Here is a 16,736-nt window from a genome sequence, read left to right as displayed (position 1 = left end):
TTTGAAAAACACAAAATAAAAGACTGATATATTTTTGTTCGAAAAACACAGGAAAAAATGAAAAAAAAAAAAGCAAAGAGCGAAAATCGAATAGAAAGAAAAACGAAATAAAATGGCAATGGAACAAAGCTTAAAATAAGGGATTTTTTCCGAAGACTAAATTACTTTAAAAATTATTTATATATATTTCGAATTTTTTATGAAAAAAAAAAAAAAAGAAACAAAAACTCCAGTTAGTAAACGAAGAACAATTTTATTATGGGTTTTTTTTTTTTTGCGCTTTGTTTTCTGCCTTCTCCGCTTTTACTTAACCTGTTTGTCGCGTTTCTTTCAGATAAAAAAAAAAAAAAAAAATGAATTTCCTTCATGTTCGTATCTTGTTTCTTACTTACGTATGAAGGTATGTATGCATGTATATTTGTATGCATGCATGTGTTTTTCGCTACGAACAGTATTGAAATTGTTGCTCTTTATAGTTTAGTGGGATTTTCATAAAATTCTTTACTTGTTTTTCGTTTGAAATTCTGTGTTCTCTGCATTTCATCGTCAATTGTCGATGATGGTAGTGGTGTGGTGTGTGGTGTGTGGTGTGTGGTGACGGTGGTGGTGGTTGTGGTGACTTTTACATTACAGTTCAGTTCGTTTTGAAGTTTTCTCAATACGTTTCAGACGTTTCAGTTGTTTTCGGGCATTCAGCGTTGTTGGGCCGTTTTAATTAGTTAGTTTTCAGTGCGTTTTCCAATTCTCGGTATTGGATTCAAAATACAGAGACAGCAACAACAACAATCGCGATTATAGTCAGCTTTGTTGCTCTTTAAATAATTTAAACATCACATGTTGTGTTTGCCTAAGTATAGAAACATCCTCTACCAAACCTACCTACATACCTACTACTAATAATCGGTTACAACATTTTATGTGTGAATTAAGAAAAAAAAAGTTTTTATTCAAAACAAAAACACAAAATAATGATTTTCATATAAAAAAAAAAAAAGCTCTCGTTCTCTTTCTCTCTTGCCGGTGTAGAGGGGTTTGATTTTTAAGAGATATCATTTCTAAATAAATCATTCACTCGTACACACACACACACACACAAACAGACATGTATATACGACATTTACAAAAACTGCAAAATGTTTGTTAATACAAGTTAATCAGTTAACTGAAATAGTAGGTAAGTGTGAGCATATGAAAGACATGTAAGACTTTAGTTGTTCATTTCCCGAAATTCTAACTAACTAACTAACCAACCAACCAACCAACTAACTAACTAACTAAGTAACTAACGAAGTAAGCCTCATGCCGAGAGAAAACAGGAAAAATAAATTTGCGAAAAATTGTGTATCATCATCTTAAGTTCATCTGCACAAAGTACGATGTCCGCGGATTTCCTTCAGAGTTCTTCTTTTCGTATTCTTTTTCCCATTGTTTGGCGTTTTCAATATTTGTCGCTTGCACACACCTTTCCGTGTGCTTGTTATTAAAACCAATTTCGTTTTATTGATTTTATAATTTCGAGCGTTTCTTGCTCAGCTTAGTTTTCTTGGATGATTTTTCATAAACATTTCAACAAATGAATAATTATTATGCCTAATACAATACAATAATAAATAAACAAATACTCTTGCGGCATACACGCATACACATATGCATACATATATAATAGCGTGTACTTGAATTCAATTTATTCTCGTACTTTTTTACGCACACATTCAACCGCATTCTGTTCGCGTTTTATACATATTGAAATTTATTTTTGTTGGTTAAAAGACTTTATCGTTTACGGCAAAAGATAAAAAAAATAATAATAAAAAAGAGAATAAAGCGAATCTTTCCTTAATATCATCATTCATCTGAAAACATGAAAAGGGAAAAAAGTTCATTCACGCTGCGTTACTTAATCACAAACGTCTGCAATCCTTTGCCAGATCCATTTGTGTATGAGGGAAGAGCACAAGGAAAATATAGACCTAGAGAAGAAGTTAGATTTAAGCTTCGAATCTTTTGATGCCAATCACATAGATCCACAATCTCTTATTTACTTGAAAGAGCATAAACCTTATCGACCTATCGTTATATTCCCCGATCATTGATAGAATCAAAAAGTCGCTCCCAAAGCCTTATTCTAATGTTGTTCTTATAATGCACACAAGGCAAACACTATCTACAGACAAGTCCATCTATCTTTCCATATGTAACGAAATCATTTTTGCATATCCTTCAGCCTCTGATTTTTCTGTTAAAATAACCTTGAGAATTACTTAGGCCGAGATTCAATTCAATTATAATAATTAAATGATTCGAAAATTGAAAATGAATGCCTTTTCAATGCGTTTGCATAACAAGCCTTCCTGTCTGCTTATTACTTTTTAGGTACACTACGTTAAGTGCGCGCACCTGTGTATGATACGTTGTTACGCTTTAATATGCAGTTGCGAAGCATGTTAAATACACAGTGCTGTCAAATGCATACATCTCTCACATCGCATGAATTCCATTGATTTTGAAAAACTAACAACCTGTGCAATAGATCAGAGATCCACACACAACACACAATTTCTCCCCTCTTTTACTTCATATTTGAAAATTTTCGAAAGTACTTTATAAGGAAACTTGCTTTCTCTTGTACTTTGGCATCTTGCTTGTCATGTTAAATAAAATATTCCGTCGGTTTTCAAAATATTGCAAATTTTTTTTCTTTCAATCACATTTTTCGCCACATGGGTTACCCTGACGATTTAAACTAGAATTTGCGCGTTTTTTTAATGGGAGTTTTTTTCACAAAGTAATTCTGAAGCTCTGCAAGTGCAGTAAGGGGCAGATTAACAAACCAGAATAATTGCTATGATGCATAGTCGGGCTAAGCATTGAATACGAAACAAATCGGTTAGGAGAACTATTTGAATACAGAGTTGATCGTTTCTTATTTTTCTATATCTAAGGTAATCGTGAGTACGTAATGAGGAATTTGACGGAAAGTTTCTTGATTAGATTGTTCGATACGAACAGTCGGTTGAAAAGTGAAGAAGCTTTGACAGAAAAACTCAAAACACAGTCAATCTGTCACGGCCACGTGCTTCGCTATCACGCGCACTCGCCCATTGAGGCGGAAAGTTGGTAAAGTTTTATCTTCATAACTAAATAGCGTTGGAAGGATGATCGCACTGGCCAGAATATTATTGGTAGTTGTGCAATGACAATGACTTCCGTTCTTAAGATGAAGTGTTCAGAACTCTACGAAAGAACAACTAGACACAAGACACAAGACTATTAAGTTATGTAACAATAACTTGCGACTTAAATGACGCAAAAGCCAATAAAGACTCTCCACATCATCATTGTCTTCTTTTTTTCTTTTTTTGTCTTTTCTTTAAGGATTCGTAATGTCGCCACAAATTGTGATATAATTTACAAAAACTTATATATATTTTGTATCGCATACTTCAGCTTTTGTCCGAAACTTACGGCGATTAAATGTTATTGACACGTTTAAAACAACCATCGAGCAGCAATACTTATCCACCACTGTTCAAAGGCAGCGTGGGGAAAAGCTTTAAAAAGTTTTCAAGTTTGAAAATGTCCCAAGCAGGCCAAACAAATAAATTACCGTTAGCTTCCACTAATGGCACGACAATGGCCAACGATTCAAATGCACTTCTCACGCCCATTCACAATACGCGGTCGACGGATAAATCCAATAGACCTGAAAAGCGTCGCTTGGGTATCGAGCGTAACTTGTGGCGTTCCGATGAAGTTATGTGCATGTTAAAGACGATGCAAAAGACAAAAGCTCTTGAGCTGCTAAACGATAAGACGGTGAAAAGCGAAAAAGTTTTCAAAGATGTGGAGGAGATAATGTTTTCAAGTGGCTACCGCAAAAAATCACATCTGCAAATTTGGACTAAATGGAAATTTTTGAAGAGCACTTATATGACCTCGCGCCGCACGGGGATAATGCCACGTATGGTGTGCTCCGAAATTTACAGTGAATTACACAAAATGTTAAATAATCGTTCAGGGGCTAATGGTATGCTAAGCGATTGCGGAAATTCTACGACAGGTTCCATGGATGATGACGTCTCAAACGTAGGCAGCAGTAGCATAATAATTAGTGGTGTGGAAGGCGGTGTATCGACAATACGAGGTAGCGACGAACCGGACGTCGCAGACGAGCGAGACGATCGTTTGGATATAGCTCATCCGATATTTGGTTTTCGTCTAGGTTTAGTGAAACCTGAGCCAGCTGATACAGGTAAGAATTTCCTTTCGCTTTTATTATATTCTTAAACGAGAAATAGCTACTTATGGGTTACAATTCTCTCCTTCTTTTCGTTTTTTGTACAACTAACGCGCCTCTTGGAATACTACGACAAAAATCTTGTTACCCATTGTGGACTTGTTTAGGATACGAAACAGTGGAAAATAATGGTTCAGTATCCGACAAGGATCCCCTAGAAGAGCCTGCGGCCAATGGCAATCTGCATAAGTCTTCAAGCGTACAAGTTAAGCAGGAAATTGAAGAAGATTCAACAGAGCTCGAAACAGAAGAGAATATAACTGCACCGACTACTGAATCAATTCTGCTAAATAAACAGCCTATACGTTTCGTTCAAACCCCAAAAGCCACTTCTACGCCTAATTCAACGGCAAATGAGTGTCCAACTCCGCCTCTCATCCCTCTGGCAAAGTTGCCACCTTTGCGTGTGGCGCCGTTTGCGAAAACGGTCGATATTAAAGCAAATAATATGCCAAACAGACCGCCACCGCCTTTAACGATGCCACCTACTCCACGACCTATTCATGTCACCAGTTTATCCAATTTAAATGAGACGTCCAAGTTAGGTGGTATTATAAAGTTCTCACACCCGAATGTGATGCAGAATTTTTCTGGATCGTCGCAGCAAATACGCACTCCTATACGTATATCCAAAGAAATCACCATACATTCGCGGAATTCGAACGCGTCAGCGTCATCCAGCTTTCCGAAATTGAAACAAGTTCCAATGCGTAAAACGCCTTACTCTCTAAGACCAGATCGCGCTATACCCGATTTAGATGATTCCACTTCACCGCCTGCCTCCGAAGCTTCCTCCTGCTCTCAAAGACGCCTCGACGATGTTCCCTCTAGCAGTCAGTTATCAATGCAAGGTCGAGAAGAGTCTTCCCATTCAAAGTCAAGTTTCAATAATATGAAGAAAAAACGTCGCCTTGATTGGCAACCAGAAAACCCAATGGCCGTAAAGATGCCGAAAATACAAAGCGCCTACTCTCAGCGCAAACCGGTACCGGATGATAGCGAAGAGGAAGAACAAAACGTTAAGAGCAACAACAAACAAACGGAAGAAGAAAAATACGAAAAACTTTTGAATCATGTTGTGCAAGAAGTGAGTACGTCGCTACGTGATATGCAAAAAGAAATGATGCACAGTTTCTTGAAAACGCAACAACAACTAATACGTCAAGAACATGAATTTCAAATGCAACAGGACTTAATGCTAATGAAAGCCTTCCAAGATCAAACACGCAACATTATGAGAACGGTGAATAAATTATGGTCAACGAAGCCAACAACACAACAGCAAACAACTTTGGATGAAAAGAAAATCGTAAAGAATTCAAAGGAGAAATGTAAAAAGCCTAACGATACTAATTCCGAGTCTGTAGAGGAACATTTTGAAGACCAAGCTAACCCGGAAGATGATGTATTTATGCCTGAGAGCGATGAAGATGAAAGTCAAGGACATATTGAAATGTACTTGCGAAATGGCTTAGAAGGAGGTGAAGAAAAAAAACAACTCAATAACGTTAATAATAATTCCAAAGTGGAAGCGGGAGTAGATCAAGAGGTGAAAGAAGAGGCAAACAAAAATGATGGAAAAAATCAAGTAAAACAAACTGATCCAAGCAATCATATTCAAGACGGAAAAGGCGCAACGAAATAGTAGTAATTTCGAAGGAAAAAGAGCCAAAGAGAATATGTTTTTAAGAACGTGTGCAGTTCATTCCATTATATTTTTAGAGTCGTGTGCCACACGAAATTCCCTAGCCCATTCCCTAGCTTTAAAAGCTCTCTTTTTTATTATTATTATCTATTTTCTCTTTCTTTATATATATATATATATATTTCTTATTATATATTTTGATGCTTCATCATTCCTTACATACCTGAAAGTGTATGTACGAAAAAAAGACTTGTTGAATTTGTAGATTATTTTTCCTTTCCCATTAAAATGACAATCCTTGGCATAGCGCTTTTATAAGGATTTTCAATTAGAATTTAGGAAATAAAGTTACATTTCTTTTACGAAGTAAATAAATTTTCTTATATTTCTTATAAATAAATTTAAATAGCTTTCTTCTTCTTCTTCTTCTTCTTCTATTCCTTTGAAATTCCTCCTTTCAACTGTCGCGAAGATAAAAAAAGCTGCAATTAGATCTGGAAAAACTCAAAGAGAGAATCTCTCTCCAACAAGACGAAGCAGTCACCGATGTGAACCAGTAATCGGTTTATCTTGGCCAATATCGAATGAACGCGATCGCAGTCTAAATATGTTAGTTGACGGCGGTTCTGCAACCGAGAAATTTTTCATTCGATAGTAAGAAAAATGCTCACTTTATCGACGGCCCTAAATTTTCTATTCCTTGCAGTGCCAGCTTTCGACTGTACTCGGTCGAGTTTATTTGGTATCGAGAACGATAAACAGAACCCAGATTGGGCTTTAATCAATTGAACAAATCCATTGCATATCTCAGTCGAAATCTTTTAAATTCCTCTCGTGGAAAGGTAACTGAGCGAGTAAGAGAAGTGAAGGTAGATATCTGACTGCCTTCCCTCACAATGAAAAGATCTCTATTATGAACTTGTATCCGTTATTCATCCGCCCGTTTAAACATCCTATCTATGACGGGCGAATGACGTACATATTCGTATCCAAAAATGAAAAGATCAATTCTGACTTGTCGAGATTTAAACACATCAAGTGACAGCTGATGACAGCTGTTCTAGTGATCCATCCCACCCACGAAATTCAGATATTTCAGTTGTTTGACAAGCATACGAGTATCGCCACGAGAGCAATTGTAACTTGTAAACTGATAAACGAAATATGATGAGATTTTCTCAAATTTCGAGTGAAGATCGGTGCTATCTAAAAATCATATGCATTCGTTAATGGTGACGGCATCCTTATGCCATCCTATTCACTCATTGAATGATGAAATATTTCATATAGACAGCCAATTAGCAATATGATCGAAAATTTATATTGCTATTTAAATGAATTTAATATATATTTCCTTTAACGTTTATCAGCAATATTCTCCCGGTTTAGTGAGCGAAAATTGAAAATGATTGTTGTTGTTGTTTTTCTTTTACAAGCCTTACGCCTTTATTAATTTTGAACATTAATCTTTTGTAACTTATTACTTAATTTGTTTTTACAGTTGCTTTTAAAATTTTTTTTTTTTCTTCTTTTCATTATTTTATTTATATACTACAAATTTTCTCTTTTATTATCAATTTTTTTCTTCATTATTGTATTGATTGATTTAATGGGGCGTTAAACAGTAATCTAATACTGAGTGTCTCTCCTTTTTTCTGCCTTAATTTCGTGGGCTTGAGTGTGTGTATGTGTGTGTGTGTGTGTATGTATGTGTGTGTAACACAGCATTTTGTGGATTTATACAATAACCTTGTATTGATTTGTATGCGGCATAAACATCTTGATTTTATCCTCTATTTATTCATTAATCTTTTATTTGTTAAATTTAATCACAATTGATTATCAAATATTTACAGCCTTTTAAAGCGATCTGAAAGAGAAATAAAGATTCTTTTTGTCCTATTTTTTGTTTTATATTTTTTGTTAAAGAATCGAGAAATATTTCGAAATTCGGTACTAAGCACATCTGCCATACATTTTGAAAGGAGATTGTTGTGTAAGTGCCCCTGTTTTAGTCCAGAAGAAGTAAGAAAATTGCATTCGCTTCGAAGCGAATCTTTAATGCCCATCACATGAAACAATTGCACACAATCCGCAAAGCCCTGATATGTTAAGTTCTCGATCGGTTTTTACTTTCGTACCGACCTTTCGAACAAAACAAGGCCACGCTTGTATAAATATCTTGTTCAATATCTTTTGTAAGTTATCTATTATGGTTGAAGTTTTAAATAGCCTGCCGTTAATACATTTTCCACGGCAGAGTTTGGGCCTATGGTCGAATTGATTGTTGTGGCGGTTTTATCCGCATAACTTTTCCAAACGCAAGTTGGAGCAACAAAACCATAATAACGTGTTTTAGATAATATTTTTGTCATAGTCACATAGTTTCATTTGACACAAACTCCTGGTTAACTGGTGTAAAAGTAAAAAGATGTATATCCGAATTTGCGGTGATGGGCATTAAAAACATTTCAACGTTTTCTTACTTTCGCATAACTTGGCGTTTAGTTAAAAAAAAAGCCCATAACGCAACGTAATAGTAAAAAAACACGATAGTATTAATAATTAATAAAAATTGTACATAAAAATTCCAGCATTTTTTTTTTTTTTTTTATGAAATTATTTGTTATTTCAGTTTATTTACAACTAATGCACTTAAAAGCAGATTTGTTTTACTCAAATTTTGCCCTTAAAGTAAGCGAATTATGTATAAAATAAAAAAAATAAAAAACAAATTATAAGACACTATGAGTTTCGATTTACATAAAAAGTAAACTGAAGGAGCGATTTAACTAAGCCTTAAATAAAAAATCATTCAAATAACTATAAACTAGATTCCTATGTATTTTTCACTTCAAAACTTTTATAGCTACGTGTGCTTGGATGCGTGTGTTTTTAAATTTAAAATCATCTACATTTTCATCACATATAAAATCTGAATTCCTTTAAAAGATAAGCATTTCCTTTCGTTTTTGTACAAATTTATCTCTCTTTTTTTCTTCTCCTTCTTCATTAAAAAAAAAAAAAGAAAAGAAAATCAATGACATGATAACCAATCAAGACAACAACACAAGAAATTAAAAATCAAACCACTTAGATAAAACGAGTTTTCCCCAAAACGCTAAATGCGCCCTTAATCCGGCCGATAAATTGGGGTTTTGGGTATAAATTCAATTAATATAACATATTCCATCATGGAATTGGAATCACATTGCTGTTTATGAAGACGCCAGTGTAAACCGAGCTTGTGGTATAAATGACTATTCTCCCATTCGAGTAATTTGTCCAAAGTTATTTGAGTCTACATAAAAGAATAAAAAACTGTTAATTAATCTTTTAATCCTTACAATAATCTCAATTGCTGGAGGAAATTGCTCTTACTCTTTTGCTTAAACAAATAACTGGCCATAGAGAACAACCGAGCGTGCAACAGCAACAGACACAGCCGCAAAATAGCCATTTAACATTGACGGGCAACGTCTTTTTCAAAATGCCATTTATGCGTACAATTGTGGCTTTGAACTCTTCGGGTGCAACACGGGAGACAAGACCAGATGGGAATTCTGTGTTGAAGCGATTACTTAAACCAAATCTGTAAAGCAAAAAATTATATATATATATATATATATATAAGAGAAGACAAATAAAAATGAAAATTGCTTTTGCGTTTAGACAAAAATGTTTTTTTTTTTTGGAAATAAGTTTATATATCTTTCTAAAATCTTCCTACAGCTTTGTGGAATATAACATACCAAACCACCCTTGTACTGAATTTTTAAATGTTTTTATCCATCAAAGTCACATCAGTATGTGACTTAGATTGCAAATTAGGAGCACTCCTTACGCCTACCTTTAAGTAAAGGATGCTTGTGGCAAGAGGCTGCAGTCTACATTACATTGCAAATTACGGGCAATGCTTTACACCTACTCTTGTATAGCCATTCTACGTTGAATAGAAAATTACGAGCGCTTCTTACGCTTACCTTTAAATAGAGGGTGCTTGTGCCAAGAGGATGCAGCCTAGATGCAGATTACGAATTGCGAGCACTGCTCGTGCCTACTTTTTTATAGACGATGGTAGTGCAAACTACCTTCGAGACCTATGGCTGCCGTAACTTTTCGTTGAAATGTTTGCAAACGCGAGCATTGCAAAAACGCAAGCAAGACAGAAGCAGGGAGACATGGCGAAATTTACCTGATATCTAACACTGATATATTTTAAAGTGTCTTTGGCATGCATTCCCGGCCGGTCTTTAAATACTTCACTTCGCCTACTAAAATCTGAAGTTACGGATTCCATAAGCAATTGCAAATTTTAACCACAATGACAACGGATTGAGATCGTGCCCAAAATGTGATCTCAATGCTTCCATTGTCAAATAATTTATAGTCTTTATCAATTTTCTCATAAAATGCTAACAGCAGACCTGATTATCGAATAAAACCTCTTTTTTTGTGAGACTAATTGTATGCGAGTGTATGGAAAACCTACAATTCATTAAAAACGGCAAATATTTGTTAAATAAGGACATTTTCATAAGAGGAGGTTAAGCCCTGTAAAGGGAACACGCCTTTCGCAGCGTTTCCATTCCCTCGTTCTGAAATTGGTTGTATGGCGCACGACACAGGGGAAATCCCCTATACAGGCTTAATTCTTTGATCAAAACGTTCCAACGCAAGGAATTTCATTAAAATGTTTCGAAAAGTCCGACATATACGTTTATGTATCACTATAATAATATGTAAAATCTTTCTGAATGTGGCTTACATCCGCATAAGTTTAATATATCTCCAGCACCTGTACATCCCTATCTTTTGGTAAAAAATAAGGAATGAATTGAACTGAAAAGTGTTTTCGCCCAACTAAGCCTCCTCTCGTTTATTACACAAATGCGGTTTCATTCTAACACTGCCTGCACTTTAATGCATTATTATTTTACAAATTCACGTAATATTATGCAAATTTGGTTTTGCTCTATATCAAAAGTTTAAAAGCATAAAAACCGCCATCTGAGTTATTCGAATAATTTGCAACTGAATAAAGAAAATAGGAAAATAAATGCATTTAAAGAATTTTAAAATTTATGAAAAACTTGTTGCGCTTCCGTCATCTCATTAGAATGAATATTGTTCGAGTGACTATTAAATATACTTACACTGTCATATTGCCAGCCCCACGTATAATAATTGGCTCTGCCACAGGGGCTACTGTCTGATCCTCATAGTGCTCCTCCAATTGATCTTCCTCGTAGATAGCATCAAAATCAGCCATTGATATTAGTCAGTGCAATTTGAATGCAGAAAATTATTTTTAAAAAAAAATCTCCGCAAAATAAAAAAAGGATAACAGAAGACCACCACCTCCACCACACCACACTAGAGAATAGAGAGAGCGTGGGCGATTGTTATGAAAGCAGCAGCAGCACCAGCAAACGCACACGTTGATTGAATTCAATTTTTAGCATATGAAATGGCAATATTTTCTTTTTAAGGCAAACGATTATGCATTTAAACAAAACACAACGCCAACACCATAAAACATTGGTGCCTAATGCAATAATTACGTGTATGGAGTGTAGTGCTGGAGGGTATATATGACGTACATACAAATATGTAAAAGTATTTCCTCCTATTGTTTTTGTTTTTTCTTCTCTTTTTTTTTTTGTTTTGTATAAATATTGCAGAAGAAAAGACAAAATGTAAAAACAAAAACAAAACAGAGACGAGGTCACTTTTGTTGTGTGATGGCTGGATGGGTTGAGATATAAAAATGATGATTATGCGTTCACTTTTTTTTTTTACTTTTCACAACAAAACTTGGATTTTGCTCTCTCCCTCTTCTAAATAAATTTTCACACTTTCGTAATAATGTATAATGCGTGTTTAGCAACAAATGAAATCAATAATTAATTTGTTAATTATCATCGTTTTTTTTTTAACTAAATGTAATCGTTAAGATATATTTATAAATATTTGCACGACGTGAAGGGTTTTAAAAAACTGTCAAAGGAAACAGCTGAGCTTCTATAAAAAAAAAAAAAAAAAGAAAGAGCGATGAATAGAGAGCGAGCGACAGATTAAACAGTAAGATAATTCTCAAATCATGTAACAAACACTATTGTGAACTAACTTTTTCTGGTTTTTCTTTTCGTAAATATGAGAAACAAAAACAAATACACGCTTATCCGTGTAACACACTCACACCTGTGCTAAAACATCTTATATGGAAGAATTGTTGATTTTATTTGTATGCTTGCATTTTTACATTAAAAAAATGAAACAATTATTGCACAAAAACCCGAGAATTGATAGAAACAATACAACCAATGGCACTAATCCATTCGACATGGTTGTTTGAACACTTTTTTAAGCATCTTTTTTAATAGGATTGCAGTTACTTTTCACTAAAACATTCAATTGTAAATGTCTTTATTGTTTCCTTTTTTTCTTTTCTTGAACTATTTTAAAATTAATTATTTTCTCCTCCTGGCAGACATCTAAATTATAAAACTTTCAATTTTCTTTTGATTTCGTTCAGAGATATTGCCAGATCAACATCACGCGTCTGGCGTTGCCACAAGTCATTCTCTATTAATATAAATAAATAAGTGGAATTTTTATTGAGACTTCCTTTCGATAACTCGAAATTTGATAACAAACGGTAGTAATAACAACAATTTCAGAATGTCAAGAGAAGTCAGCATTTAGCGTGAAAACAACTCAACAAGTAGTATCACTTCGTTTATCTTATGACATTCATTGTATTTAATTAAAATATGAATGTTTTTTATACATGATTTTTATAAATCAATACATTAAGTATATTCGCATCAAGCTAATATCCAAATTTTCAAATGCTTTTTAAAATTTTGTGCTTACAGAATATATTTCGAAATTTTTAAAAATCTTAGATATACGAATAAATTCGTTCCGTTGAAATTGGCTGCTTCATAAAATATACAAGACGCGTTCAATTGCCCGAAATTCCAGGTACAGAGGACTTAGATATTGACGTTTGAACAATATAGGTTTGAGCTGTTTTTTTTCGCATTTATAATTGGATTAAATTGAAGCTGTACCACATCTCATGATATTCCCCAAACCTGGGCCCTAAGAGTCAGGTTTATTCCGTAGTCTATCTAGTTTTCCTCCGCAAACATAATTTCTGGTTATGCACGAAAAATAATTTGAATTTTTTTATTTTCCAATTATTCAAACCTGCCAATTTTCGAAAGTTACTACTTTGCAAAAGAATGGGCTCGAAAAAGTGGTCCAAACAGAAGATTTTTCAACAGTATTTGAGCTTGGATTAAAAGATATTTCAAGAATTTCGGCCCAAGCACACAAAATAAGGTGGACTGACGGGCAGACACACAAACTTAGAACGGTACAAAAAAACATGGCCCTATCTTCCTTCCATCCTGCTGGTCGTTGTAGGCTGTGATTAAATTACCAGATCTATTCAGGCTCCAATGAGTTTATTTCGCGAAAATTCCCCGCACCTTTTGAAAATCATGCAAATTGTTTTTTAAAGAAAACGAGGTTATATGTTTTACATCCTTTATTTATGAAAATTAATTAATAAAAAATTTTTCGATGCACAAAATTATATTATTATTATTATTGTTATCTCACTTTTGTTTGCAAAAAAAAAAAAATAAATAAATAAAAACGAATAAACGGAACGGGTTTTTTTTAAATTTTGTTTACATTTCATAAACATTTAAAATTATTCGAAATCTTTTCATTTATTGCTTACAATTTAAATATTGTGTTGATGTACATAAAAATTTTGCTAAATTTATTTAGTGTATATTTTTACAAAATACGATAACAAAAACTATGAATAATTTATTAAAAAATTTTTTATAAAATAAAGTGAAAAATTTGCAAACATGTTTAAAATACTTTCTTTTTCCGAAAATTTTCAGCATGTATTGCAAATTTTTTCTCTTACTTTATAAAAGATGTACTCGTCTTTATCTTCCTTTTTTTGTTTTTTCTGCTTTAACGTTCGAAAATTTTACACAATTTCAAATAGCTTTAAATATTTTATTTTGAAATAAATTATTTCAGCTATGATTCCGTCGATCATTAAATTAAATTTCAAGATCTTTTTTGCCTTTCAATGTCAGTCATTCATTACGGTTAACGTTGTTACCGGGATTTTGCCGCCTTTCTCCGGTATTATATGTCAAGCTTTTGTACACCGAATTAAGCTGTAGATACCGAAACTCATTGGGCGGTTGCTGTCGACCGCGATTCACTACGACGTCCTTCCAAATCATGGCCAATAATATAAAAAAACCTCCTATAATTTTATTGAAAACATCGATAATTTTTAATACAATTGGTGTTAGTACATGAGTTAAGCGAGTTATTTCCAACATGAAACGTATTATGAAAATGCCAATGAATTTCAATGTCATTAAAAGACCCGATAATAGGGATAAAATTAGCAAAATTAAAAAACGCAGAAGATTCTTTATATTTTTTTTGCTTATATCTTCAGCCATAAACTCATAAATGCTTCCTCTTATAGCAAATCCCCATTGCCGAAATAGCGATCGAAAGTCCTTCCATTCAACAGGTTTCGAGACTTGAAGTGGATCCAGGGAGGGATCTTGCGATTCCGTTCTAACAGTAAATTTATCAATTAATTGTACTGATTGCGATAGGTTTCTTCTGAAAGAGGCGTGCTTTTCTGCTATTTCGAATTCAACAGGACGCACCATTTTCAATTTTAGCATAACTTCATTTTCACGAAACTTAACCGTTTTTATAGTAAACCAATATTGACCGAAAGCTAGCTCATCCAATTCCACCCAAATATAAATATCCAAGGTTTGTCCAGGATATTGACTAACGCCTATTGCGTTACTATTCGTGACACCTATCCACATTCGTTGGTTTTGAGATAAATAGAACATCTGTAGCTTTTGACTAATGTCTCGTAAAAGCTTTCTAAGATCTTTCTCTGTATGTTGCAAGCTGACTATATCGCGATAAGTCCGCACTTGCTCCACGTAACGTCTTTGTTCATAGAAGCCGCGAAATAATCGCGATTTAAGTAAATGCTTACATAACGAATGTAAAGCTGATTCCTGAGGGCTAATCGTCGGCACTGACGTACCTGCAGTGCTATTATTGGTCAACACTGACGGATTCGACATAGTCGCTGCTAAGTAAATCGATAATAGTTAAAAATTATTATTTCTATAGTAAAAAGTATTGGAAAATTCTTCGTTTTCTATATAAATGCATACTTTTCTCGCATTAAAAATATTGCACAAATTTGCGACTCCAGTTTTAATGAGATCTCTTGTACTCTCACGCAAACTTATTTTGTTTTAATTGAAGACTTCCTTCCCTTCTCTTTTCTTGTTTTTGGGGTTTTTTTTTTTTTTAATAATTTCCTGCTCGCCTCAATAGTTTAATGCTTTTGCAATCAAATTTTCATTCTTTTATCCAAACTTTGAACTTTGTCCACTTTCTCAGGTTTATTCGTAATTTTTTATAATTTCACATGAATTAATTTTTTTAATTAATTTCTGAGTTAGTCACCGCGGAAATGCAACGCTCTGGTAAACTAATTGAAAAATTTCTTCTCTAAATTAAATAATTTTTTTTTTTTTTTTCTATCATACTCAACTCAGCTGTTTTATAGCAGATGTTCCGTTAGAGAGGCGAAATACGAGATAATAGACTTCTTTCTGGGAAGAAAATGAGGAAAAAGTCCAAAGTAAAGGTAAAACCATAAAGATTTTCACATGAGTGTAATAAAAAAGCTGCAAAATGTCTTCTTAAAAAGAAAATAAAAAAAAAGCTGTTCGAGTGGGAGCAAAAGACGGCAGTTGTAGACGACTTCGACTAGCATTTTTCACGTACAATCGAACCATAATTTGGCATATGAGTGAATAACGCTCAACGCACGATGCAAACGCGTTGCCGCAGAATCAAGTACTTGTGAATTGGTTTTAAAGAAATGCATATTATAGCGTTATAATCAAGACTGGTGAGACTAGCAATAGTGTGGATGTAGAAAACAACGAATCATCAAGCGGTTCTTTAATGAGATTTAACAACAGAAAGTCTGGCTCCAGAAAACGTTTACAATTTTCTGCGGATTCTTCTGAATTAAAAAGGAAATTCATTTATATAGCTGTCGATCGAATGGCCGCATTAGAACAAATTTTTGTCTTTTCTTTCGATCAACGTTTTTTCAGAAAATTCAGTCATTAACAGAAAAGTAACGCTTACAGAGTTTGCAGGGCAAAAAATTCAGTCATTAACAGGAAAGGAACATTTACAGAGTTTGCAGGGCAGAAAATTCAGCCATGAACACAAAAGTAACATTTATAGAGTTTGCAGGGCAAACTCGAATGTGATTATAATGAAAATTCGTAATTTAATGCCATTAATATAAGGAGATCTGCAGCAAAACCCACTATCGAATTTCTGAACCTTTTTTGTTTTGTGGAGTTAATCGATTTGTGCTTCGAATGGGACGTATACAATCTTGGACACATAAATGGTGTACCATGTTTTAGTAAAAACTTACAAAGGCTACAAGAAAACGTGATATGTGTGAAAATTCTTTGAACCTGAAGGTGGCACAAAAAGCCTCTACACATGCTTAGACTAGAAAGTACGAGTTATTTTTGTTGTGTCCTTATGTCCGTTTTTTTACAGGTTCTTTTGTAAGCTAACGGCATATTTATTTTAGCCTAAGATATCGTATGGACTGATGTCATTACTTATTTTTGAAAAATTTAAACATTAGGTACTAATGGA

At 33.9% G+C, this 16,736-nt stretch overlaps 3 protein-coding genes across 8 annotated transcripts; 1 reads left to right on the top strand and 2 right to left on the bottom strand.

The window, feature by feature from the left end:
* The first annotated feature begins 345 nt into the window (after positions 1-345).
* On the top strand, positions 346-7,807 carry LOC119639155. 3 transcript variants are annotated; one of them, XM_038036397.1, is made up of 3 exons: positions 346-851; positions 3,448-4,252; positions 4,405-7,807. In XM_038036397.1, the coding sequence occupies exons 2-3, from the start codon at positions 3,475-3,477 to the stop codon at positions 5,940-5,942; spliced, it is 2,316 nt and encodes a 771-aa protein (XP_037892325.1). In that variant the 5' UTR covers positions 346-851; positions 3,448-3,474; the 3' UTR covers positions 5,943-7,807. The 3 variants fall into 3 exon arrangements, with proteins under 3 accessions (XP_037892325.1, XP_037892324.1, XP_037892323.1); XM_038036396.1 differs by having other exon boundaries at positions 346-1,174; XM_038036395.1 differs by having other exon boundaries at positions 347-1,174; positions 3,376-4,252.
* A 26-nt stretch (positions 7,808-7,833) lies between these two features.
* Positions 7,834-12,422, bottom strand: LOC119639156 (cysteine-rich hydrophobic domain-containing protein 2). Of its 3 annotated transcripts, none has more exons than XM_038036398.1 (4): positions 12,073-12,422; positions 11,099-11,966; positions 9,324-9,534; positions 7,834-9,243 (listed from the first exon to the last, which is right to left on the bottom strand). In XM_038036398.1, exons 2-4 carry the CDS (start codon positions 11,212-11,214, stop codon positions 9,076-9,078), a joined length of 495 nt encoding a protein of 164 aa, XP_037892326.1. In that variant the 5' UTR covers positions 11,215-11,966; positions 12,073-12,422; the 3' UTR covers positions 7,834-9,075. The 3 variants fall into 3 exon arrangements, with proteins under 3 accessions (XP_037892326.1, XP_037892327.1, XP_037892328.1); XM_038036399.1 differs by having other exon boundaries at positions 12,145-12,422; XM_038036400.1 differs by having other exon boundaries at positions 11,099-11,318; positions 12,147-12,422.
* A 1,564-nt stretch (positions 12,423-13,986) lies between these two features.
* LOC119639334 lies at positions 13,987-16,190 on the bottom strand. 2 transcript variants are annotated; one of them, XM_038036636.1, is made up of 2 exons: positions 15,209-16,190; positions 13,987-15,123 (listed from the first exon to the last, which is right to left on the bottom strand). In XM_038036636.1, the coding sequence occupies exon 2, from the start codon at positions 15,113-15,115 to the stop codon at positions 14,078-14,080; it is 1,038 nt and encodes a 345-aa protein (XP_037892564.1). In that variant the 5' UTR covers positions 15,116-15,123; positions 15,209-16,190; the 3' UTR covers positions 13,987-14,077. The 2 variants fall into 2 exon arrangements, with proteins under 2 accessions (XP_037892564.1, XP_037892565.1); XM_038036637.1 differs by having other exon boundaries at positions 13,987-15,120.
* Positions 16,191-16,736: the final 546 nt, after the last annotated feature.

Source organism: Glossina fuscipes, unplaced genomic scaffold, assembly GCF_014805625.2.
Source record: "Glossina fuscipes isolate IAEA_lab_2018 unplaced genomic scaffold, Yale_Gfus_2 112, whole genome shotgun sequence".
In the NCBI taxonomy this organism is placed as follows: domain Eukaryota; kingdom Metazoa; phylum Arthropoda; class Insecta; order Diptera; family Glossinidae; genus Glossina; species Glossina fuscipes.
Note: the sequence above shows the minus strand (reverse complement) of the source record. Positions and strands in the feature narration are given on the sequence as shown.

Coding starts and splice junctions, on each gene's coding strand:
- LOC119639155 (XM_038036397.1), top strand. CDS start 3,475: ATGTTATTGACACGTTTAAAACAACCATCGAGCAGCAATACTTATCCA. Junction 4,253..4,404: donor ACCTGAGCCAGCTGATACAG/GTAAGAATTTCC, acceptor GGACTTGTTTAG/GATACGAAACAGTGGAAAAT.
- LOC119639156 (XM_038036398.1), bottom strand. CDS start 11,214: ATGGCTGATTTTGATGCTATCTACGAGGAAGATCAATTGGAGGAGCAC. Junction 9,535..11,098: donor GGGGCTGGCAATATGACAGT/GTAAGTATATTT, acceptor TTTGCTTTACAG/ATTTGGTTTAAGTAATCGCT. Junction 9,244..9,323: donor TTATTTGTTTAAGCAAAAGA/GTAAGAGCAATT, acceptor TCTTTTATGTAG/ACTCAAATAACTTTGGACAA.
- LOC119639334 (XM_038036636.1), bottom strand. CDS start 15,115: ATGTCGAATCCGTCAGTGTTGACCAATAATAGCACTGCAGGTACGTCA.